Source organism: Schistosoma haematobium, chromosome ZW, assembly GCF_000699445.3.
Source record: "Schistosoma haematobium chromosome ZW, whole genome shotgun sequence".
Taxonomy (NCBI): domain Eukaryota; kingdom Metazoa; phylum Platyhelminthes; class Trematoda; order Strigeidida; family Schistosomatidae; genus Schistosoma; species Schistosoma haematobium.
In genome coordinates, this window is record NC_067195.1 from 15,291,567 (window position 1) to 15,316,022 (window position 24,456).

A 24,456-nucleotide genomic window follows, 5' to 3' on the forward strand; every position below is an offset into this window, starting at 1 on the left:
AATTGATTGGGAGGTCCGTGGGTGCTGCTTCGATGTTGGGTGGGTTCAGTGGAGCTGGTCGATTCAACAGTTCTTTGAAGTGTTCTACCCACCTGTTTTGTTGCTCTTCAATGTTGATGATTACCTCGCCTTCCTTGCTTTTCACTGGTCGTCCTGGTTTGCGGCGATTTCCAGAGAGTTTCTTTGTCGTGTCATACAATTGTCTCATGTTTCCTTCTCTTGCAGCCTTTTCCGCCGTCGTTGCTAAATCTTCCACATATTTACGTTTGTCGGTTCTGATGCTCCTCTTCACTTGTTTGTTTATTTCCGTGTATTCAGCTTGTGCCTTGGCTTTTTCTGCTCTTGTTCGGCTGGTATTGATCGCTGCCTTCTTGTTCCTCCTTTCTAGAATCTTATCCAGTGTATCAACAGTGATCCATTCCTTGTGGTGGTGCTTCTTGTGACCCAGGACCTCATGACATGTTGAAGTGATTGCCTCTTTGATCCCCTTCCAGTTGCTCTCCACAGTAGTTCCTTCTCCATTGAGTAGATCATGAAAGGCCTGGAACTTATTGCTGAGGACTATCTTGAATTCGTTGAGTTTGTTAGTATCCTGAAGAAAGGCCGTATTGAACTTTTGTGATACTGTCTGCCCCGTTGTCCAGTGCTTCTTGAGTTTCAATTTCATCTTGGCGACCAGTAAGTGATGATCTGATGCTATATCAGCTCCTCTCTTGGTTCTCACGCCCTCTATAGTCCTCCTGAACGTTTTGTTGATGCAAATATAGTCGATTTGGTTTTGTGTAGAGTGATCCGGTGAAGTCCATGTGGTTTTGTGTATGCGTTTATGTGGGAATATGGTGCCACCTATGACCAGCCTATTGAAGGCACATAGATTTGCAAATCTCTCACCATTTTCGTTTCTTTCTCCCAGTCCGTGTCGTCCCATGATGTCTTCATATCCAGTGTTGTCCGTTCCAACCTTGGCGTTGAAATCTCCCATCAGAATGGTCAGGTCCTATGTTGGGTACTTCTAGACTATTGACTGCAGCATATTGTAGAATTGATCTTTAGCGTCTTCATTGTAGTCGTTGGTAGGCGCATAGCATTGGATGATGTTCATTGAAATGCCCTCTTTCTTTGTTTTAAACGAGGCTTTGATGATCCTTGGTCCATGAGATTCCCATCCTATAAGTGCATTTTGCGCTTGTTTGGACAGCATCAATGCAACTCCTTGTGTATGTGGTGCATTTTCTTCTTCATGGCCGGAGTATAACAGGAGCTCTCCTGTAGTTAGTCGTTGTTGTCCAACTTGTGTCCAATGTGTTTCACTGATCCCAAGTACCTCTAGGTTGTATCTTCTCATTTCTGCAGCAATTTGGAAGGCTCTTCCGGTGTCCCACATTGTACGAACATTCCATGTACCTAAATAAATGGTCGCTCTGGTTGTCAGAAGGGGCATCGGCCTCATAACTTCCGAAGGGATTCGGCTTTCATCATGAGGCGTCATAATTCTTCTAAATGAAGATCTTCTGACTCCCAGGGCAGAGTTTAAAAGGTTTGAATAATTTTTTCTGGTTAGCGTTTTTTTAGCGAGTTAGTTTTCTACGGGATGGGGACGCCAACCCCATGCCCAACCCTCCTCCTTTATCCGGACTTGGGACCGGCAGTAGCCCCCGGAGGGACTCCAGGCGGAGTTGTTTTGTGTAGACAGTTAAAAATATATATTTAATCCCGATTTCTCGCAGTACTATTGACTTTATCTTATTTTAATGTTTGTGCTAATCCAGGTTATGCAAATGGTTTTTGATAAAAGTAAAGTACAACCTAGTCAAATGTCTTATTTGACGTAAAAGAATTCAGAGAATAACAACTAAATGAAGCTTTAGTAACAGACGGCAATCCAAAAAGATAGATAACGGTTAATTTTAGTGGAGAATAGTAATACACAATTAAAATTTTGTGAATATAAATCGATGATTTTTTGTCCTTTAGCTGCTACATATGGAACTCAAAATAACTGTCAACCACTATCAAAGTCAGAATCTTCAGTACGAACGTCAAGACAGTTCTACTGTACATTGATGAAACTTAGAGAACTACCACATCTATCATCAAAAACCTACAAGCATTTATAAACAGTTGTCTACGCAAGATGCTGAATTTCCGTTGACCGGATGCTATCAGCGACAGCCTACTGTGGGCGAAAACAAACCATCTTCCAAATGAAGAGAGAATTAGCTAAAGACGTTGTAGGTGAGTAACACACTGATTACGGAAATCATCAAACTACATCACGATGCAAGTGCTAACTTGGAATCGTGAAGGGAAACGAAAAAGTGGAAGTCCAAAGAACACATGATGTTGGGAAATGGAAGCAGATATGCAAAGGATGAATAGTGACTGGAAAGAACTGGAAATTATTGTCCAGGATAGTGTTGGATGATTAATGCTGGTGAGTAGACTATACTCCTCCACGAGGCAGAGCAAGCGGAAGTAAGTAAGTAATGGATTACTAACGTGGAAATTTTCTTGTGTGACTATCATCCATTCCATTCGAGTTCCTTTACTTTATTTCGTTGTATTTTTAGAATACTCAACATTTCGTAAATGGCTTTTGCCGACATTAACCGAAAATCAGATTTAACGGCTAGCAACGTTAAACCACCTAGATATTTTACCTAGAACTGTAAAAATTGAAAAAATTCCAGAACATTCGAATTTTATTTCATGCTATCTATAATTCTATTGTTATTACTGTTATAATTATTAGTTTGCTTAAATAAAAAATAATTTTTGAAATCTAATCAATTGCTTATTTTTTGCAAGCTTTGAATGTCATAAATCAGCTGTTAGTCAGACAAATAAAATGCCTTGCACATTGTCCAATTGCGATTTTTACGTTGTTTTAAGTTGTAGATTTTATGAAAATTTCAACGAATAATTAAAATAACTTTAAGTGAATGTTCAAATTTTATGTTTTCAGCGCACAAAATATTTGTTTACACACTAACTCGTTTTTTTGTTCTGTAGTTGTGCCGAGATGTTTACTTCAATAAATGTTGGAAGGTTTATGCTATACCAGACGTTCCACAGATATAGAAGCACTCCTTTTTCTGAACCAGTTATAACGTTATAAGTAAATCTAAGTATTAATAATAGTAGCATAAGACATATCCAATTTATATGATACATAGCTACCACGTAATATGTTTTATTTGTGTTCATGTTGACAGTATAAAATACTGTTATCAGTAGACAATATTGTTAAGTCAGTGTACGTATTAACCATGAATATTTTTTTTGTCATTTCAAAGTACAACTTGATTAAAGCAGTAGATATAAATTTGCAATGATCTGGTAATGTTTTTGAGAAAGAAAAAAATGACTCCTAATAACGAAACTAACCACGAATACATTTACAAGTTAGAAATGTAAACTGTTTGACGGGGATTATGGTTTATGGTAATATCCATGGTGCAAAGTTTAAGATGCAAGTTACGTATTGGAAAATTAAAAACTGAGTTATAACGATTATTTATATGGTCGGAAATAATCTTGCTTGCAACAAATTCACGTTTCGATTAAACGTTTTCTCCAACAGAAGCATGTTGATGGGAAATCGGTTAGATTGCATTATCATTTGAGAATAATAATTAGTTTTTTTACGGTTGAATTCAAGAGTTGATCTAAGTTAAACAACCAATAGAAACCTGGAAGAACTGGACGGCTTTTTCGTTTTAGTATGGGACTCCTCGTCGGTTAACATTTACGATCTCGCACACGAGACCGAAGGTCTTGGGTTTGAGTCCTGCGTAAACGATCGTGGATATGCATTAGTGAGAAGTTACACACTGGAACAAAACAGCTGTCCAGTTCTTCCAAGTTTTCAATGGTCGTCTAACTAAGATTGACTCGTGAATTCAACTGTTAAAATACTACGATCTCCACAAATCCCCATACTGATAATAATGAGTTTCATTGCAATTCGGGTTCAATAAGTGTAGGGACGTTTTTCATGATAATTCTTTGCTATTCGTCAAAACTAAACGTAGAATAGTGAATTGGGCTGAATTCAGTCAGTATTATTTTAAATAATCTACTTCCAATATAATATTATATAAAACTTATTGCTAAGAAATGATATGCGATGACCGAAGTTGATCATGATAAAAAATTATTTCAATTGATTACCCATTTTATTACACATGTTAATAGATAAGGCTAATGTAAAATACTTTATTTTGAAAGTGAACAGATTGATTAATTCTTATAGTAAATTTTAGGAATTCTTTGTTTACTTTTAAATTTTAAGTAGTATCTTGATGCTCAATAAATGCACCGGTTTAGATTTTATCCATTTACTTTAGATTAAACTTTGTGATACAACAATTAAATTCAAACAACTTTCATCCGATGATTTAATTGTCAGTTCAACCTTTAATCATCACTTAATGATATATAAAGTAATAATTGTATGAATATTATTCAATTCAGGAGTATTTCACACCAAAAAATTAATTTTCGTCACGTTATTACTGAACGGAAAACAGTGTACTTGTTCTATTATATGACTTCTAAAAATTACACCAGGGATTCGAACCCACGAGTTTCAGGTTCAGAGTAATTATCTCAGTTTTAAACAAATAAGTTACCATAAAATCAATTATATTTCCGAATTTAGTTGTTTTCTATGATAATAAATAGTTAACGAATAGAAACTTTTCCGTAAATCTCTTATTATGATAACCATCGGTTTATCACTAATGACTGACTTCAAGATGAATTATTTGAAGTCGAGTGATAAGTGATTATTAGAGATCAATATTCTAACAAGTGCTACAGTTTTTATCGATATACATAGGTAATGATCAGACAATATCATTATAAATTGCCTGTATATTTGATGCACATAGAATTCTTTTCAAATTAATTTCAACTTAATTACTCGTTATAGCATGTACACTTATGACTGTTTGAATTCTAAATATGTTTTCAGTCATTTGAACAATTTGAAATACTTCTGTCTATTTATAATACGTCATTTCGTCCAATCAAATAAGGAGAATCATTGTTCGTTAGTTTACTGTTCAGTATTTTGTGACTTAGATGCACAAATGTATTATCGAATTACTTTATAATTTAGGCATTTATTCAACTGGTCATTGTTGATGATAAACTCTTGAAACAAGGTTTACCTACAGTTTCACAGAATACTGTCAAAGATTTTGTAAATGTAATTATCTTATGATTGGGTTTATTGTGCTTAGATAAATAAATCTACAGAATTTAACTTACCTGCTTAGAAATAAAATTCTCTCATTTTTAAATAAACGCAATTTTTGAGCAATTATAGTCTATATGCATACCGGTAACATATAATTTTCCACCCATGCATACCATGGCATTCACATAGGTATATTTACCCCGTGAGCAGAGATACGTTACATTCACACCGGTAACATACAAGTTTTCATTCATCTATCGCATAGCATACACATATGTATATTCAACTACTTGGAAGTGAAGACGGTCACCACTCCCTTAGAAACATGTTTTGACAACGGACTGTCACTTAGGCATTACATGCATATCACTGGTACAAAGGCTTTCGCCCCTACACTTCACGACATACATATAGGCACAAGCACTGTTTCAGGTAACATTAATGGTCACATCTCCCTAGTATTTGCTACCAACTCTTTTTATAATACCTTCGACCTGAAGGATTAGGCCAATGATTTTATTGAACATAGAGAAGGCATTATTCATCTTGAGTCCCTTTTGCTAGCCTACGCGCATACTCATTGCATATACTTGCATACATAAATCCCACAAACCGAAACTCATACAATTCTTACACATAAGCGTACACACTGGGCAGCCGCGAGCCATGAGAATGAAGCCCATTCAGTCTTGTTTACAGAAGAGTATTGGGTTAGTTCGATCACCGACCGCCTAGCTTATCTAACAAGGTTGCCCCTACTACCTAGAAGACTTATATGGAAGCCTTGAGTCTGATTTAGCTGTCTTTTTGTATATTATTTCACACTACTTAATGCTGAAAAAGTAGTCCGACATATTGAAGCATCCTGGATATGAAATTTTTTAGCATCAGCCAACTAATCTACTTGGTTACTTGGAAATTTCATATTATTGTTTAAATCACATAAGCATTTGTTCTTTAATTTCTCATTTAATTTTCAATGTACTCTATGTTTTGTCTGTCTTTAAACAAGTCGGTTATATTTGAAGATAACATCTGATTGGTTCTTATTTATTAATGATATTATTCGTTGGTACAACCTTTTGTTTTGCAGTTCATGATGTAGCTTTTTATTATTTATTTATCTGTAGAGCAAACGAGATCTAAATACCGTGGCTGATAAATACTCATCTCATGATTTAGTGTTTGGATATTCTCTTTGTTTGAGTAACAGATATCATAGAAGTTGTTTGGGTAACAATCAGTTTAGTTAGACGACATACTGTTTTGATGATAAATTGTGCTAATCAGTAGGCAAGAATTCCTGAACCTACGTTTTTCACCAGATGGAACTTAGCAACAAGGTTTTATCAGTGATTTTGAAGTAACTAATACTAACGCGTACTATCTAAGGTTCAAGTTTTCCTGTACATCTCCTCCAACAATCTAACATCAAAATATTGTGTACAGGATAGGGAGTCACCTATGCCAGTAATTACATTGAAACGTAATAGATAAAGCTGGTGTGGCTCAAAAGAACGCATGAATATAAAATTGGCTACTTCTTAGTGACCTGTTAGTTTAAATGTTACTGTTTATCACAAGTTATAATAGAAACCTAAAAATCTCTTAAATTATTTGTCCACTAATCAATTTAAAAACGTTGTATGTTATTTGTAAACCTAATTGGCCAGTCAAACCAATTGATAATGAATTTAGAATCTTTCTAGGATATTCGAAAAGACTACAGTCACCAGAGTTCATACACATTAATGATCAATTCGGTTCACAGACCAGTGGTTGAAATGTAGACGTCTAATTTTTCTCGATTTCAATTTTAAGTCTAGATATAGTTTTTTGGAAAGTTGGACAAATTGAATTCGGCAATACTTAAAATATCGAAATAATGACAAATCTACTATTATACAGAAAATAACATAAACCTGAAGCTGTAAGTTGAAAGATGAACGTTCAGTAGGATTTTTAAACAGTTCAAACGTTTGACAATTGCAAATCTTAAAACTTTTTCTTAGTTATGATCGAGCACTATCAATGACTTCGCACTGTAAACATCATACTCTAATATTTTAATCCATTCGCTATTGAATAGTCTGCTTATTTTTCGCGAAGTTATGAACGACAGGTTCTGGTCTCAAAAATCATAAACATGGAAATTGTTATGCCCCGATAAACATAATGAAGGGTAACTTTTGGGATCCATTTATGGACAAATACTATGCGTATATTTTTATCGTATAATTGTTAATTAACTAAACTATTCATAATCATGTCCTTCTTATTATGAGCTTTATTATGACCTATGAACTATTATTCTATGATTTACCGTTCTTGAATCATGCCCTGTCTATTAATTACTACCTCTCCCATCCACAGCCAAATTTGGCTAATTCTTGTACAAATGTTGTTTCCTACTTTGTGGTAGGAGGTGGTCTGTCTGGTTGGTATATAAACCCAGTGTGTTTGAAATAAATGATTCATATTGCAGAGGCTGAAATTGGTGTTCTGGACTTAACTGGCTGGGCTAGGTAGTAAGCAGGATCGATAAGTACTCTAGACTGCTCGCACGGGTTTTAGGCGTCACTGGTCTAATAGATAAATTACTGTTCTCTAACTGGCGGTGTTATCACATTATACAATAACAGGGCTCACAGGCTACAAGTTATAACAGAAATAATATCTGAACATTGGAGAAATTAGTGCATACTGAGATACGGAAACTCACACTGTGGTTTCGCTATTACAGATACCCAAGTAACTTTCATTGTGTGCACACTGTAGTTCTGAACATTGTTAGTCATAGGTCCAGTAACTACTTGTTAGTAGTTAAAATCATGTGAAAGACTAATCATGTACATAAGGTTATTCAACATCATAATGCAGGGAAACATACTAAGACGATGTCGAAAAAATTCCAAATTGAACACAATAGACATCAACATGGTTGTTCCAGCATTCTCATATATAACGTCACTAATTTAACAGACAAAAGTTTCCATTAAAATCATTCCTACATTTACGACACATAAATGTACTTTAGACTCAAGTAATTAATGAAGAGAGAAATACTATTCAATTTAATTTTGTTGGCTTTTAATGAATAAGACTATGCGTGTTTATGTATCTTCCATACAATCTTGAATACATAGAAGAGAATAAACAAAACAGACAACAACTGAATAGTTTCGTTGAGATGACTTTGTTGTCTGTCAGTTCTAATTAAAATTAGATAAAAGAATAAAGGATTGTTTTCAACCAGAAGTGCTTAGACTTTACTCACAAAGGTCATGTAATTACGCATCACTGAATTTTTAAAATATTCCATGATAATTAAAGCAAAACTAACAATGGAATCTTGTCAGTTATCCGCATAATCTTAACTCATTATTATAATAATTATTTACTGTTTAGCTCATTTTCATATGAGTTCCGATGAGATATATAGTAAAATGTGTGTCATAAATGGATATTGTATATGTTCTCCATATTGTTCCAAAGTACACGAAACATAGTGAACGGTAAGTAGGATACGTGTACACTGCTTGAGAATATTGGTCACTTGTATTATACCTCAACTCAGTCGAGTTCCAAGGTGGAATGACATTTATTGTCACATGCTAAATTGACTACAAAATTCTTCGTCTCTAACAACCGTCGAAATACCTACATCAGATAGCGTAAGTGAACGCATCAGTGTAATATCTTTCAAGCTTCCAAATAATTTATTCGAAAATCATTTACTGTCAGATTAGTAATTTATTGGGATAATTTAATTGAAGGCAAGCAAATATTGTAGATGAATAAAATAATAAGAGAATGGCAACATATTTTGCACATACACAAGAATTAATTAAATAATGTTGAGAGTTTTTATAATCATAAACTGTCGGTTGTCCAAACGATCAGCTTCACATCATCATCATTATCATCACCATTGAGGCATGTATTTAAGCTGTGGAGAAGAAAGGGAAAGGACAGATGATTACGTGACATGGGTAATAGTAAGAATGAGTATTTATGATTAATTCTAAATGAACGTGTGTCGATAACCGAACAGCACACATTCTGATTGAATGACAGTTATTTTGTGTAGCAGTTGAGTGATTTCAGGTGTATACGTGATTGACAGATAGTTTGATATGCACCAATGTGCTGATAACTAACTGTAGAGACTAGTGGTGATGTCCAATCACCTCGTTCTCGTTCAGCTTACATGATATGCTTAATAATAATATTCTGTGTTATGTTTTGGTCATATTCATATAATTTCTTTGTAGAGATTTAAGTATTGTGTGGATATAGTTTTAAATCATTACAAAATTAGATGATATAAGCTTTTCAGCTTGAAGAGTCCCAATTTTTTACAACTTAAGAATGACTTTATTGATTGATTTTTGATACAAATTATACAGTAAACAGTTGAGATGACTACCATTTTTTAAACATTGTGTCGATGTTACTGTATGCGCTTTATATATGTATGATTCGATATTATTTCATATGCAGAAACAGATTTACATTTCATTTGTCAGTGCTATGAGTGTATTCTTAGATTTATACTTCCTTGCTTTTACTCAGGATTTAAACTCATTACCATTACGATGTAATTCGAGTTATTATATCACAATTTTCAGTGAAGCGACGATATTCATTGATGTTGGCACTAATCGCTGAAACCCAAAGTAGTGTGAGGTTTGCAATATTCCATGACGAGAAATAACCTTACACTGGCTCATACACAAACCGTGCTTCTGCTAGCTATCTTAAAGTAAGCGTATAGGTGTTTTTCGCAGATTTAATTGATAAAATTTTGTTGATATTTATTTACAAGTATAAACTATAAGTTGTAATCTTATGAAAGTTTCAGCAGCTATTATGATTTCTTTGTTGATATTAATATTAAATTTTTATCCTCATTTCAAGCCGTAAACACTTTGTAATGAACGTTGACTGAGGCTAGATCTTTAAATGCATAAATACTTTCCAGTTCAGTTACCTTTAGTATAAAATGAAAAAATGGAGATTAAAAATTGACTACATTTCAAAAACATACAAAACCAATTCTGTCCATGTGTGTAAAACACGAAACAGTATGTTATTTGATCAATAATAATAGCGTCTATTGGGACTTACTAACTGTGAAACTATGTGGAGCGCTCATGTAAACGTGAGTTTCACTGTCCACATGACTTGGGAAAGCATATATAGTGTATGTTTGCCCATGTTTTAAACCAGGAATCTTCATTTCTTCTCCCTTAGCTAGTTGCATAATTGTTGTATCTCCATATAAGTTAAATACTAGTATTTTGTTTTTGCAGTTCTCTCGATCTTGAAGCTTCCAACGCAACGTTACGAATAGTGAATCACTGGATTCAGAAACGATATCTGAAATCCTAGGTGCACCTGGAATCCGGAACCCAAAAAAATAAACAATCGAGACGGTTTATCATTTAATATTTTCAGTGATTGCTGTAAGTAAATTAAAGTATTCAACATAGTCATAAACATGTCCTCATATGAACAGTCAGTAATAAGACTTACCTAGAGTCTTTTCGAATTCTTCGGTGAATATTTTTCTGAAATCGGTCTCAGTCTTCAGCTTCTTAGATATGGTAAATTTTAAAACTTGTGGTATACACAATGGTATGCCACACAAAATCACTTTGTTTGAAGTAGATACTGCTTTTAACTCCGTATTACTGGGTATTTCCAATTCATATTTATAATCAGAATCAGGACTTTCTTTATAATCGACTTTAAATGTAGCACAATCAAATGCATATGTTCTTGTGATGTCTGAACTCACAACCGCTTAATGTTTCAAAATTCCGATGAGAAAATATAGAAAATGGAGAAAAGGAACTAGAAATGATTTACGTGGAATAAATTATTTCAAAACATTCTGTTACAATACATAGTAAAGTAGACATAAAAACAACGATTATTGTGATGCTGTGTGGTACTGAACATGTCAACTGAATGTCAGATTTCTTTTAGTCAGTCTACTTAAACAACTGTGTAAGGAACTATAACAGGCCACATGTTCATTATGGGGCGTGAACAGTTCGAAAAATCGGTTGGTTTGATTTTTAAACTGAATGAAAATTTACAATACAACGTAACACTAACTTTACATTTTTCCTCAGGAAGCCACTACGAAATAGTTACTACCGGAAAAACAACATATATTCAAATTAAATTCTACAATCGACTCAATGTAATACTAATTAAGAATGTAGACTATTTATTTCTGAGTGTAATTGTCGACCTTAAACATCAAAAATGAGAATTACCTTCTGTCAAGGTAATCCGTAGGACGGTTATCAGACCAACAAACCCAAGCAACATTATAATTCTATGTAAGTGATCGTTATAATTTCAATTCAACTTAATATAGATCACATTACGTTTATATATATTTATATATATTATTCTAATGGTGTGATTTTATTTAGTCAAATTATATTGAACCAGACAACATCACTCCACATTACTTTGTTCTTCTTCTCGTGAATATGGTTTTTATTCTAATAACAATTTACTTTTCTCACTAAGAGTTATCATTTTTTTATAAAATTATCATGCCACATAGAAGGTATGAATATAGTTTACTTCACAATTAGAGTGGTTGACCCAAAGAATGTGTTGAATCTATAACAGTTTATTTCATATATATATATATATATATATATATATATATATATATATATATATATATATATATCATTAGCAGAAAAGATAAATCTGTCTGAGCTCTTTTAGTTCAATATATTTTCATTAAACTGATCATTGATTGTATTCACTGAGATAAGTTGTCCATTTAATAAAAGGTACTTACTTGCTTACGTATGTTATCACTCAAGAGGAGCATAGGTCATCAACCAGAACTTTCCATCCAAACCTGTCCTGGACAATCATTTCTGGTTCTTTCCAGTTGTGATTCATCCTTTTTATATCTGCTCCCAAGTCCGGACGTAGTGTGATTTGGCCTTAGTTGAAGTCGAAATCTAATCGATTCCGAGTTGTTCATTCTATTCCGTGCTTCCTCCCGATGTCGAGGTCTTCGAAACTCAGTGACTCATCAGAAGAAAGAGATAGGGGGAGGGTAAGCAGCCTTGTCTGACTCCGGTCCTCACTTGGAATGCATTCGTCAGCAGTCTTCCATGCACCACCTTGCACTGTAATCCGTCGTAAGAAATCCGGATGATGTTGACGATCGTCTCAGTTGCACCATAGTGTCGAAAAGGGTTCCATAAGGTCCTCCTATCTACACTGTCAAACGTCTTCTCATAGTCAATGAAGTCGATATATAGTGACGAGTTTCACTCAACTGATTGTTCAACGATGATCCGTAGTGTCGCGATTTGGTCTGTGCACGACCGATCCTTACGGAATCCGGTCTGCTGTTCTCGAATTTTGGGTGTCTACTGAATCCTTCATCTGGTTCAGCATCACTCCGTTGAATATCATTCCCGGTACTGACAGTAGTGTGATTTCTCTGTAGTTCTCACATTTGCTCAGATCTTCCTTCTTTGTTATTTTGCTGAGGTGTTCTGCATTCCAGTTTGTCAGTGGCACTTGTTCTTCCTCCCAAATCTTCTTGAATAGAACATGGAGCATGTTTGCAGCTACTTATATGTCTGACTTCAGAGCTTCGGCTGGTATATTGTCAGGTTGTGCTGCTTTCCCACTCTGCATTTGTCTAATGGCCATCCTGATTTCTTCGATCTTTGATGGGGTGAAATCTATAGGCATGTCTGTATGTGCTGCTTCAATGTCTGTTGAGTTTAGGGGAGCTGGTCTGTTCAAGAGTTCCTTAGAGTGTTCTACCCATCTACTTCCCTGTTCTTGAAACTCGGTGATTGCCTTGCCTTCTTTGTCCTTGACCGGTCTCTCTGGTTTACCATATTTTCCTTTCAGTTTCTTCTTCGTGTCATATAGCTGTCTCATATTACCTTCTATTGCAGCATTCTCCGATGTCGTTGCTAGATAACCCACATATTTCTGTTTGTCAGTTCTAATGCTTGTGTCTTGAATTTCTCTGCTCTTGTTCGGCTGTTGTTAGATGATGTCTTCGTGTTCTCCCTTTGTTGAATCTTGTCCAGGCGTTTGACACGTCGAAGTTAGTGCATCTTTGACCTCTTTCTGATAGTCGTCCATCGTGGATTCTTCTTCTTTCGGTAGATCCTGCAAAGTTTGGAACCTGTTGTTGCGAGTTGTCTTAAATTGGTTAAATTTGTTAGTATCTCAAAAGAAGGCTGTATTGAACGTTTGTACTGTTGCTTCCCAGTTGTCCAGTGTTTCTGTACATTCAATTTCATCTTGGCTACAACCAGGTGGTGATCTAAAGCCAAATCAGCTACTCTCCTGGTTCTCACGTCTTCCATTATCTTTCTGATGTTTCTATTGATACAAAAATGATCTATTTGGTTCTCGGTGTTGTGATCCATTGAGACTCATGTAGCTTTGTGTATACGCTTTTGTGTGGAAATATTTTGCCGCCTATAACCAATTTGTAGAATGAACATGGAGTTGCGAATTTCCAGTCATTCTCATTCCTTTCTCTTAGTTCACATCGTCCCATGATATCTTCATATCCGCTGTTGTCCATTCTGACTATGGCGTATAGATCTACCATCACGACGGTCATGTCCTTTCCTGACACAGCTTACTGTGATCGATTGCAGCCTCTCGTTGAACTGATCTTTCTCATCGTCATTGCTATCGTTGGTGTGTGCATAACACTGGATAACATTCATCGTGCTTCACTTCTTCTTTGTTTTCAAGGATGCTTGTGGATGCTAAGTGGATGACGTGATGGCGTTTGATGCAAACAGTACTGAGTTGGTGTCCCGGAGTGGACATCAACTCTGGGATGCAGGTACATCTAGCCGACGAGTCCCAAATAAGACGAAACGCGCATCCTGTATTCCACTGTTAGCCACTATCCAATATTGCTTAAAAAGCTTGTCATTTAAAGCTATATCGAGGCAATCCGCACAGGGTGCACATATGCCAACAAGAGACTGATCAATTGAAGTCCTAAATAACAATGGGAAGATACGAGTAAAACAATACCAGGTGAGTTTGATGCTTTGATGATCCTGGATCCATGAGATTCTCTTCCTATAATTCTTTCCCATGCTTCTTTGGATAACATCAGAGCGACTATCTGAGTGTGTGGAGCAATTTTCTTTTCGTGATCGGAGTACATTAGCATCTCTCCCATATCTAGAGTTTGCTGTCCAGTTTGGGTCCAATGGGTTTTTAGTACTGATTGCAAGTACTGCCAAGTTGTTTCTCCTCATTTCCGTTGCTATTCGACTGGTCCCCGTCGGCCTGTCACATTGTCCGAGCATTCCATATACCTATAAAAGTTGTTGCTCTGGTTGTTTGAAGGGGAATCGGCCTCATGACTTCAGAAGAATTTCGCCTTTCATCATGAGGTGTCATGACCTCCAACTTGCAGGGTGGTGTTTGAATGGTTTGAACTATTTTTTCTGGTTGACGTTTTTGGTGAGTTATTTTTCTACGGGATGGAGTCGCTTCAATCATGTTCAACCCTCCTCTTTTGTGCGTGGTCGAGACAGGCGGTAAATCTAGATGAGCTACAGGTAGAGCTGTTTAATAACAGATACTATCTATATGAGTGCTGTTACGATATTTTCATTAAGAAATCTAAATTTTCATCGATAGCAAACCGTCCTTAGTCTTAAAATATTCAGAAACAAGGTAAGTGTCAAGGCAAACAGTGTCTTCCAACGATATGATATTTTTTTATCTAAGTATTAGTATGACTTAGATGTTCTCGTGTTTGTAATAAATGAGAAATGCTTGGTAAATGATTGCATGTTTTACACATATTTCAACAGAATACATTCAAGTGCGTTAACGGTTTTGTCATATTTTGAATTGATAGGCTAATCGTTATTACAAAAGTTTGTTTTGAATAGAACGGGAATTCTTAATTTGTTAACTGTATTTAATTATATCAGTTATTCTCTTAGAGTCTTGATACGATCATGTAATTAACAGTTGGATGTTAATTCAAGTGGTGATGTATTTTGGATTGTTTTGAAATCTGATTAATGGTTGTAAGAGATATCAAAGAAGAAAAAGTTGTAATTTGTCTGATTACATTAATCAAGAATAATGGCTACAGCTCACTAAGAAAAACCTGGCTTTTCCTGACCGAGCAATGTCATTACACTATTATTTTGTAAGCCATATGAAAACTAACAACTTTTACTGTAAAGATAAAGCAACATTGCATACAAACGATGACTAATGGATTACTCATTTCACAGGTGGACATCGAGAGCAGCCGGTAAAATACAAATTCTGTGATCAGCTTTATGCTTAACTGTTCAATAGCTTAACAATTTGGTTTAATATATTTAACCAAGAATATAAGCAGGTGCACCCGCCAAAATGTTCATTTATAGAGGTGACAGCTGTTTACATAAATTACAAATCTTCTAATGAACTTGAATTTCGGTCCATGAATATACCAAATAACTTTTAAAATTGATTCGATCAAACGTAGACTCATAGCCATAAGACTGCTTATTTAATTGATAAATAATATATTCTCATGAAAATTCACCAAGTCATCAAGGAAATTACTATCTGCTCATTGAGGTGAAGGGTTGACTGGGCATATTAAGTCTGTTTGGTGTAGTGAATATTCATTTTACTGCATGTTAAGATAAAGTTCCTCATCCAGATGTGATTAGTAATGTTGACACTTTCGTTAATGCTTTCATTAACTACAGCATCGTATCACAAATCTCGCATCCAAAAAAAGATTGCACCCACCTATTGGATCAATTTGCAGTTCTATGATTTCGTTGCTGTAAAATATATTCGGGTTCAATACTTAAGATTGTTAGTTTCGAATAGAGTTATCAAACCCACTGAAGTTTTTATATCACGTATCACTGGAAATAAACCACCGAGGTTTGGATGCTGAAGAACAAAAATCTTCATTTTTCATTTATGATTTAGAAACCTCTCTTGACCGACAATAGTTCATTTATATTTGTTCGGAAGCACAACTACGAATGAAAAGTGGAAACATTTTCCAAAGATTATTCAAAAACTCAATTGCTCTGTGATTAAAGTGCGAACCATTCTCCACTGCTTCTAAACATCCTTATTCTAATGGTTATGGAGAAAATTACGTTAGGATTGTAAAAACCGTTATAAATTTGTTTTCTTCTACGAAATACAGAGAGTTGGAAAGGAGAGTAAATACATTTCCTCACTAATACAGAAATACCGAGGATTTAATCAACTTATCGAAAGGAAAGACTATTCTTCCGGATATAATGTGATTGCAATTTATAGACATTACCTACCCGAGCCGAAATGGTTCTTGACCACCAACTGGATTGTTTGCCAATGAATGTCAGGAGACCATGTATATGAAGAGAGGAGAGTAAGTATATTCCTACTTCAGTATATTCCTACTTCAATTGTTAATTATAAAACTAAAGATTTAATTTTAGACAATTTAGAAGTGACTTTTAATACCGATTCAGACATTCATTCGATGAATGTTTGGAAGCAACACCAAGTGAATCACAGTGATCCTTACTAAAATTTAGGATGTAGTGGATGATTTACAAATAACTAAGCCCTTTATTCACATATTTTCAACAGACTACTTTTGTATACGTTTACAGATTTTTCTGTCTTCAACCGTGGATTCATTCGTAATTGCTAAATCACGTTTGGTATATGCAATTACTTACACACAATACTACGGGCTATTCTAGGGGAATTCATCTGTTTGACAGTAAAATAGACGATGATCCATAGGACCAGACTGAAATCGACTAAATCAGAATCTCCTGAATAAAACAACAAGCGTAGTGGTAGTTAAGCGAAGCCAACATATCAGTGGTTTGAATTGATCGGACGACCAAATACAACTATAAGGTTACATATGGAGTTAAATATAGAGGGATTGGATCCTAATATCCAAATCCTTTGCGAAAGAATGTATCATGGTTAATTACTGAGGAAGCTGAGTTGGAAATCATAGAAAAGATTGTTTCTTGTACCACAGTAAAATTCAACCCCATTTGATTTTCTTACAGCAAATGATATCTGATACCAGTGATTTCAGGACTGCGCTAACTGACTTTATTAAATGTAATGTAAAAAACAATTAAATTTTGGCGTATTAAGAATATTGCAGTGTAGTTTTGTTAAGCTGTAGATTGAACGAGTCAAACTTAGATTGCAATTCATTTTGTATTGTTTGTTTGAATCTTTCCATTGATGTTTAGGACTGCAATTGATCAGTCTCTTATTTACATATATGCATCCAGTACGGATTGCCTCGATATTGCTTTAAGTCACTAGCATTATGAGCAAAGATGGATGGTGGCTCTGGGATGCAGGTTTATTTAGCTGACGAGTCTCGAGTAGGTCAAAAGGAATTCCTTGGATTCCACTGCCAGACACCATCCACCTTTGCTTAGACAACAATAATTTTGTCACGTGTTTATGAAAAAAGAACTTGAATTTTGTTTAGTTTAATCTTATTGAACTTAAAATTAGCACCTGATACTGTTCTAAAACGTACAGAGATAATACCGAACTGATTAGTTTATCAACTGGTGTGTTTTCCATTCACTTTAGATTACTGTCAAGGATCAAGTATAAAGCCGAATTGATGAACCGTAATAGAGTGACAGCTCATCTAAATTTTGTTATGGAGCAACTCGCTGATCTTAAGGAACAAATGAATTTCAAAGCTTTTTGGCAAATGATTTATGGTTGAAACTATAATCCGCATCATTAGTTTATGTACTACTTATTTTAATTTACATCGCAATGATCCAACTGAGGCTTGCATACTATCTCGAAATATCTACAAACAATGTATCTTCCATACAATCTTGAATACATAGAAGAGAATAAACAAAACAGACAACAACTGAATAGTTTCGTTGAGATGACTTTGTTGTCTGTCAGTTCTAATTAAAATTAGATAAAAGAATAAAGGATTGTTTTCAACCAGAAGTGCTTAGACTTTACTCACAAAGGTCATGTAATTACGCATCACTGAATTTTTAAAATATTCCATGATAATTAAAGCAAAACTAACAATGGAATCTTGTCAGTTATCCGCATAATCTTAACTCATTATTATAATAATTATTTACTGTTTAGCTCATTTTCATATGAGTTCCGATGAGATATATAGTAAAATGTGTGTCATAAATGGATATTGTATATGTTCTCCATATTGTTCCAAAGTACACGAAACATAGTGAACGGTAAGTAGGATACGTGTACACTGCTTGAGAATATTGGTCACTTGTATTATACCTCAACTCAGTCGAGTTCCAAGGTGGAATGACATTTATTGTCACATGCTAAATTGACTACAAAATTCTTCGTCTCTAACAACCGTCGAAATACCTACATCAGATAGCGTAAGTGAACGCATCAGTGTAATATCTTTCAAGCTTCCAAATAATTTATTCGAAAATCATTTACTGTCAGATTAGTAATTTATTGGGATAATTTAATTGAAGGCAAGCAAATATTGTAGATGAATAAAATAATAAGAGAATGGCAACATATTTTGCACATACACAAGAATTAATTAAATAATGTTGAGAGTTTTTATAATCATAAACTGTCGGTTGTCCAAACGATCAGCTTCACATCATCATCATTATCATCACCATTGAGGCATGTATTTAAGCTGTGGAGAAGAAAGGGAAAGGACAGATGATTACGTGACATGGGTAATAGTAAGAATGAGTATTTATGATTAATTCTAAATGAACGTGTGTCGATAACCGAACAGCACACATTCTGATTGAATGACAGTTATTTTGTGTAGCAGTTGAGTGATTTCAGGTGTATACGTGATTGACAGATAGTTTGATATGCACCAATGTGCTGATAACTAACTGTAGAGACTAGTGGTGATGTCCAATCACCTCGTTCTCGTTCAGCTTACGTGAAATGTCTTTCACTCATAGAATTGATATATACTTTTTGTTTACTATAACTTTATAGTTCTGACCAGTTAAATTGTCAAACATACTGTCATAACTCATGTACTTAGTGAACGTGACGTATTACCCGAAATGGTGAATACATGTTGAAGCAATGGTATTTCGGCAACTTACGAACTTTGATATTAAGCCCAGCGGACATGTATACAGTGGTCTCCGTGTCCACCTGATTTGGAAAAGCGTGTACGATGTAGGAACTGTCTGATGTTAAAAATGGAACCCTGATTTCTTGTCCTTTAGCCATCTGAATAACCGTTTTGTCGCCAAATAGAGCGAATTGTAATTCTTTATCCTTGCAGTTTTCGTAATCTTGAAGTTTCCAGTTAATGATAGCAGTTTTGGCATCATCGAAACGTACTTTCATTTCACTGATTTTAGGTGCTTCTGAAATGTAAAAATATATTTGTGATTATCATGCTTTCATTTCTGACGACAACGATGTTGTCTTAGAGCAGTGTATTTAAAACTCGGCAATTACTTACTAGGTTAGCAAATAACTCTTGGAATATACATTATTTGTTGGAATACTTACCTAAAGATTTTTTATATTCCTTTGAGAAGATGATTTTGAAATCTTCGTCATTCTTTTTCTTCTCATAGATTTCGAATTTTAGAACTATCTCTTTACACATTGGTATTTCACACAATTCCACTGTATTTGAAGTTTCCACTACCTTCGGCTTCTTCGAACCCACCAACTCTAATTCGTATCTGTACTTGCTGTCCGGATGTTGTTTAATATCCACTGTATATATAGCGCAATCATATCGATATTTTCTTTTTATATCTGGATCAGTCACCGCTTAACATTCCAAATTTCCAACGGTGAATATATGAAAGAAGAAAACACATCAACATAAATACTGCAAGTTAGTGTGTTAAACTTGATAACAATATATTGGTTAGCAAAATACATTGGATGAAAATAAGGATGATTATTGCAATTCTGCATTATTTGAAAAGGAAGTCAAACAAACGAATAATATTTTTATTAATTAATACTAGACGAAATAGCTTAATTTACATTTTCAAAAGAATAACTTGTCTTCAGAATAACTTTATTTACTTAATTGAAACGAAGTCTTCTTCAAATCTATGCTTGACTACGACACTCAATCTGTTCGTTTTAGATTGTGAATTACCTCGATTATCTAACCACCATGTTTACTGTCGATAAACACTATACATTTTATCTCTGAATTTCATTTTCACAACAGCAGTATATACTAACCACTATTCTTGCCTGATAATAATCAAGATGATGATGACAATAAATCTCGGACATTATAGAAAGGAATTACCTTGTACTAATGTAGTCAGTAAGACTGTTATTAGACCTACGTAACAAAATATCATTCTATATAGATATGAATAAGTGCTTTGATAATTTCTCAGTTATTATATATATATATATATATATATATATATATATATATATATATATATATATATAAACATCATTCTGGTGGTATGATTTTTATAGGTCAGCAGGTTTCTTTTAAATTTCTTCATTGTTTATCAGTGGTGCCATTACTATTATTATTATTATTATTATTATTATTATTAAAACGTTATTTTGTCTCTAAACAATTAAATATTTTTCTAATTATCACACCATATACGAAACTTGAATAAAAATGGTTCATTAATCAAGCAATGATGAAGAGAAATAATGTAGTGAAATTTAGTGAATATCTATTATTCTTTAATAATATTACAATTTTTAAAATGAAGCTAAATTAACGTTATACAGGAATGGACCTCTTATTCTGTTTTATCAATGCTAAATGAATAGGCATGCATTAAGTTTAATATGAATGTAAGCACATTGATTGAGTGTTAATTTGACAATATTTACACATCCATCAAGTTCTAGACTGTCTTACAGCAATACAGACTTCTGCTGATTTGAAAAAAGTTTGCTATACACTTATAATAAGAAACATCTAACGAATTTTTTTACGTCAATAGTTTTATTAAGATACATGTTTGTGTTCACAAATGTAAATGATTATTGACTTATATTAATTAAGTTAAAGCCAATACATGTTAAATATTTAAACAAAGTAATTGTGAATGTAATTTAACCAAGTTAAAAAATTGTAGACTATAACTTATCTGGCATACAATCAACATTTTGAACAGTGAACACTTAAACTATACATCTGTTTCAAAGGTGAGTATCTACCTTGTCATTTTCTTACTTTATACGTTGAAAGTCACCTACTTCTCTCGATACGGTTATTTAATCTTTGCCAGTGTCTCTTTATTAATCACTACTTGAAGGACAGTTCATCATATGTGTTGAGGAGTTTAAGATCTGTAAAGATGTATCATACGCGACAAAATCGTTTATACTATTGATTCTAATCGAATCAGTCAAATAGCTGAAAATATAATAAACGTATTGTATATTGGATAACACAAATGTTTTTTCGTAAAGGAAAACAGAGCGATTACTTTGTAGCATGTATCTCTGGTACATTAGTACAAGTTTTGCTAATTTTTCAAGGTTTTATTATCTCATTATCAATATTATTGTTCATTTTTTTCAGCTCGGGCACCAGTTATATGTAGCTGGACTTGCCTTTCATTTATATATAGTTCTGAGATAAATTAGACTCCTTTTACAGATTAATTTTCAATGTAAACACAAAAGTGATATTCAAAGCGAAAGTAAACTCTTAAGTGTTTAGATTACTCAGTGTACCTTCCATGTCTAAAACATGCAATCCATCATCTTAACATCCACATGCAATTGTAATTATAACACCTTTTCGGTACTTCCGATCATGTTTACCATTTTATTAAATAACCATAATTCTACATTTACCAAAATTAAGTTTAGTACCATATTTATTCCGACAACAAGGCTTGGTTTTGGGATTTTATCAACATTGTGAACTTAACATGCACTTTACAATTTAAATGCTCAACATTTTAGCCTATTACTCCTTTGTTGAAATAGTTTTTGAGTGCATTATGTCCGTTCAAATAATGTAGCCTTATGTTTTTTCAGCGTCATCTCTCCTCTTTTTATCAAACCGCCCGTGTATTTAGAATTCTGTGTATTCCGTTATCGTTTTAAGCACCTCTATTTTTGTTGTCGGAATGATGAACAGGCTGGTGATAGTGATTCAAGTTAAATTCAATGGGTATTCCATGGAATGAGTTACAGCTTTCTTGGTGTTTAGATTATTTCAGCTAAATGTGTCTAGACAGACTTAAATATGGGACAACTAGTGTAATTAAATGTAACTCTATTTGAATTTGTATAGATGGTGTTCTTCAATGACAAGATACGAACCACACAGATATCTAGTAGCTGTAATGTTTTCAGCAGATTCGTGCATTACTTAAGAGAGCATTTGGTAATGCAGTTACTTTCATTTTATTTTGGCTTCACAGACTACCATTTCATAACTCGATTTCATTTGATCACATTCTCAAGGACGACTTCTTTTGACTAATAATATTCTTTGAAGAGAGTATAGACCTAGATCCCAAAATTCATGATAAGAACAATGTGCACACATTGAGAAGTCTCAAAAACAAAACTGTTGCCGCTGTTTTTCATGCACAGGTTGCTTTAGAAACAAAAATCCAGACTTCAGGATGATACCTATGGTCATGTTTAAGTCTGTAGAAAAAGGAAGCTTTATTTTTTGAAATCCTCATAAACTGTTGGAATTTACACTTCATCTTTCCAATTATTCGTTAGTCGTTCATTCAATAAATAGTGGGATGAGAATGATCTAATAATCACTAATAAATCGACTCGAAAAGGGATTGCAAAATAGTGAGGTTTAGGATAGGAAGAAATCAAGATATGAAATATGACTATAAATGTGGCGGATAGAAGGGGAACTCTAAAGAGCCTACGCGTATTTGTTAAATGACCTGGCGCTATTGAAACATCAACAAATAATCCAAATTACGCTATGTTACATGCTTGTGATGAAGGACTAATTGTTGTTCATGTTTGATGCTTGATTTCGTCAAACTACATTTTATAAGCAACTACCAACATCCATGTTCGTCACCACATTAATTAGGGAGGCGAATCAAACGGCCAATCCTAGGTCGCCTAGTAGCCCTATTAGTTAGTGAAGTATTCATAGTTTGGATCTATGGTGGTGAAGTAAAACCATCTGATTTCAACGAAATATCCGCAGCAACTGTAACCGAGCTACAAGAATTGCTGACATTAGGGCTTTATGTAGATAAGTGTCAGGTACGTTTTACAGTTAAATTAGTTACTGTTATTTGTGACACTCCAGCTCGTAGCGAAGTCAGATATGTTGTTGGACACAACGGTATCGCTGGTTGTGACAACTGTCAGGATTCAGGGATACAACTAGGTGGTTGAATGACTTTCTCCAATGGTGAAAACGAATTGAGAAGTGACGTCATTTTTCGTAGTAGGTCCCAATTCATCCATCATCCTAGTAGAAGTTTATTGTGTTTGTGTGAAATAATAATTCCTTTGTATTTGTTGAATGCTTGGTTTCGAATTCCAAATACAGTACATTCGTTCGTGCTCATCTAGTTCTTCATGATCCAATTGCATTATTTCTGGGATTCTGAGTTCGTACTATAATTCAAATACTCCTAATTATCATATTGGCGTCACGATGGAGCCTGCGATGGAATTGTTGGATATGCATTCAAATCTTGATGCTTTTGAGGAATACTTCGAAAGGTTCGAAACCTGGGTTATGTCCAAGGAAGATGCTGAGGATGTTAATATTGTAACACATTTCCTCACATTCACCGGAAAAGAGCATACAGATTATTAAAAATTCTGGCATTACCGGAAAAGCCCATTTCGCTTTCTTATACAACTCTCAAGGATCTACTGCTAGACTATGTTAAGTATACAAATTTCGGACGTGGTAAAGGAGGAAGATTTCGTAAAATGATTCATGAGAATATAAAAAATTCCACTACATTCCGTCATCTCAACCCAGTGCATACTCAACGTTATGCAGATAATTCATTGAGAAGTTGCGATGCATTTCACCAAGATGGGCACAAGTTCGGTCTATGCTTGTTTTGTGGCAAGTTCCACCCTTTTAATTCGTGTAAATTTCGTAATTCTAAGTGCTTTAAATGTGGTGATATTGGACATATTCAGTCAGTCTATAATACTACTGTTTATCTTGCTGCAACTGTAGCGGTAAATAAATCCCTAAAATAAATAGCTCT

At 34.4% G+C, this 24,456-nt stretch overlaps 2 protein-coding genes across 2 annotated transcripts; both read right to left on the reverse strand.

Annotated features, from left to right (window-relative positions):
• Positions 1-8,920: 8,920 nt before the first annotated feature.
• On the reverse strand, positions 8,921-11,588 carry MS3_00002855 (uncharacterized protein). Its single transcript, XM_051210509.1, has 4 exons — positions 11,497-11,588; positions 10,745-11,014; positions 10,337-10,606; positions 8,921-9,155 (listed from the first exon to the last, which is right to left on the reverse strand). Exons 1-4 carry the CDS (start codon positions 11,549-11,551, stop codon positions 9,151-9,153), a joined length of 600 nt encoding a protein of 199 aa, XP_051070505.1. The 5' UTR covers positions 11,552-11,588; the 3' UTR covers positions 8,921-9,150.
• Positions 11,589-18,713: 7,125 nt separating this feature from the next.
• On the reverse strand, positions 18,714-20,621 carry MS3_00010309 (uncharacterized protein). The gene is made up of 4 exons (XM_051218669.1): positions 20,550-20,621; positions 19,781-20,050; positions 19,363-19,632; positions 18,714-18,929 (listed from the first exon to the last, which is right to left on the reverse strand). Exons 1-4 carry the CDS (start codon positions 20,602-20,604, stop codon positions 18,925-18,927), a joined length of 600 nt encoding a protein of 199 aa, XP_051070506.1. The 5' UTR covers positions 20,605-20,621; the 3' UTR covers positions 18,714-18,924.
• Positions 20,622-24,456: the final 3,835 nt, after the last annotated feature.

Coding starts and splice junctions, on each gene's coding strand:
- MS3_00002855 (XM_051210509.1), bottom strand. CDS start 11,551: ATGTTGCTTGGGTTTGTTGGTCTGATAACCGTCCTACGGATTACCTTG. Junction 11,015..11,496: donor ACGGATTACCTTGACAGAAG/GTAATTCTCATT, acceptor TGAAACATTAAG/CGGTTGTGAGTTCAGACATC. Junction 10,607..10,744: donor AGAATTCGAAAAGACTCTAG/GTAAGTCTTATT, acceptor TCCGGATTCCAG/GTGCACCTAGGATTTCAGAT.
- MS3_00010309 (XM_051218669.1), bottom strand. CDS start 20,604: ATGATATTTTGTTACGTAGGTCTAATAACAGTCTTACTGACTACATTA. Junction 20,051..20,549: donor ACTGACTACATTAGTACAAG/GTAATTCCTTTC, acceptor TGGAATGTTAAG/CGGTGACTGATCCAGATATA. Junction 19,633..19,780: donor GGAATATAAAAAATCTTTAG/GTAAGTATTCCA, acceptor TTTACATTTCAG/AAGCACCTAAAATCAGTGAA.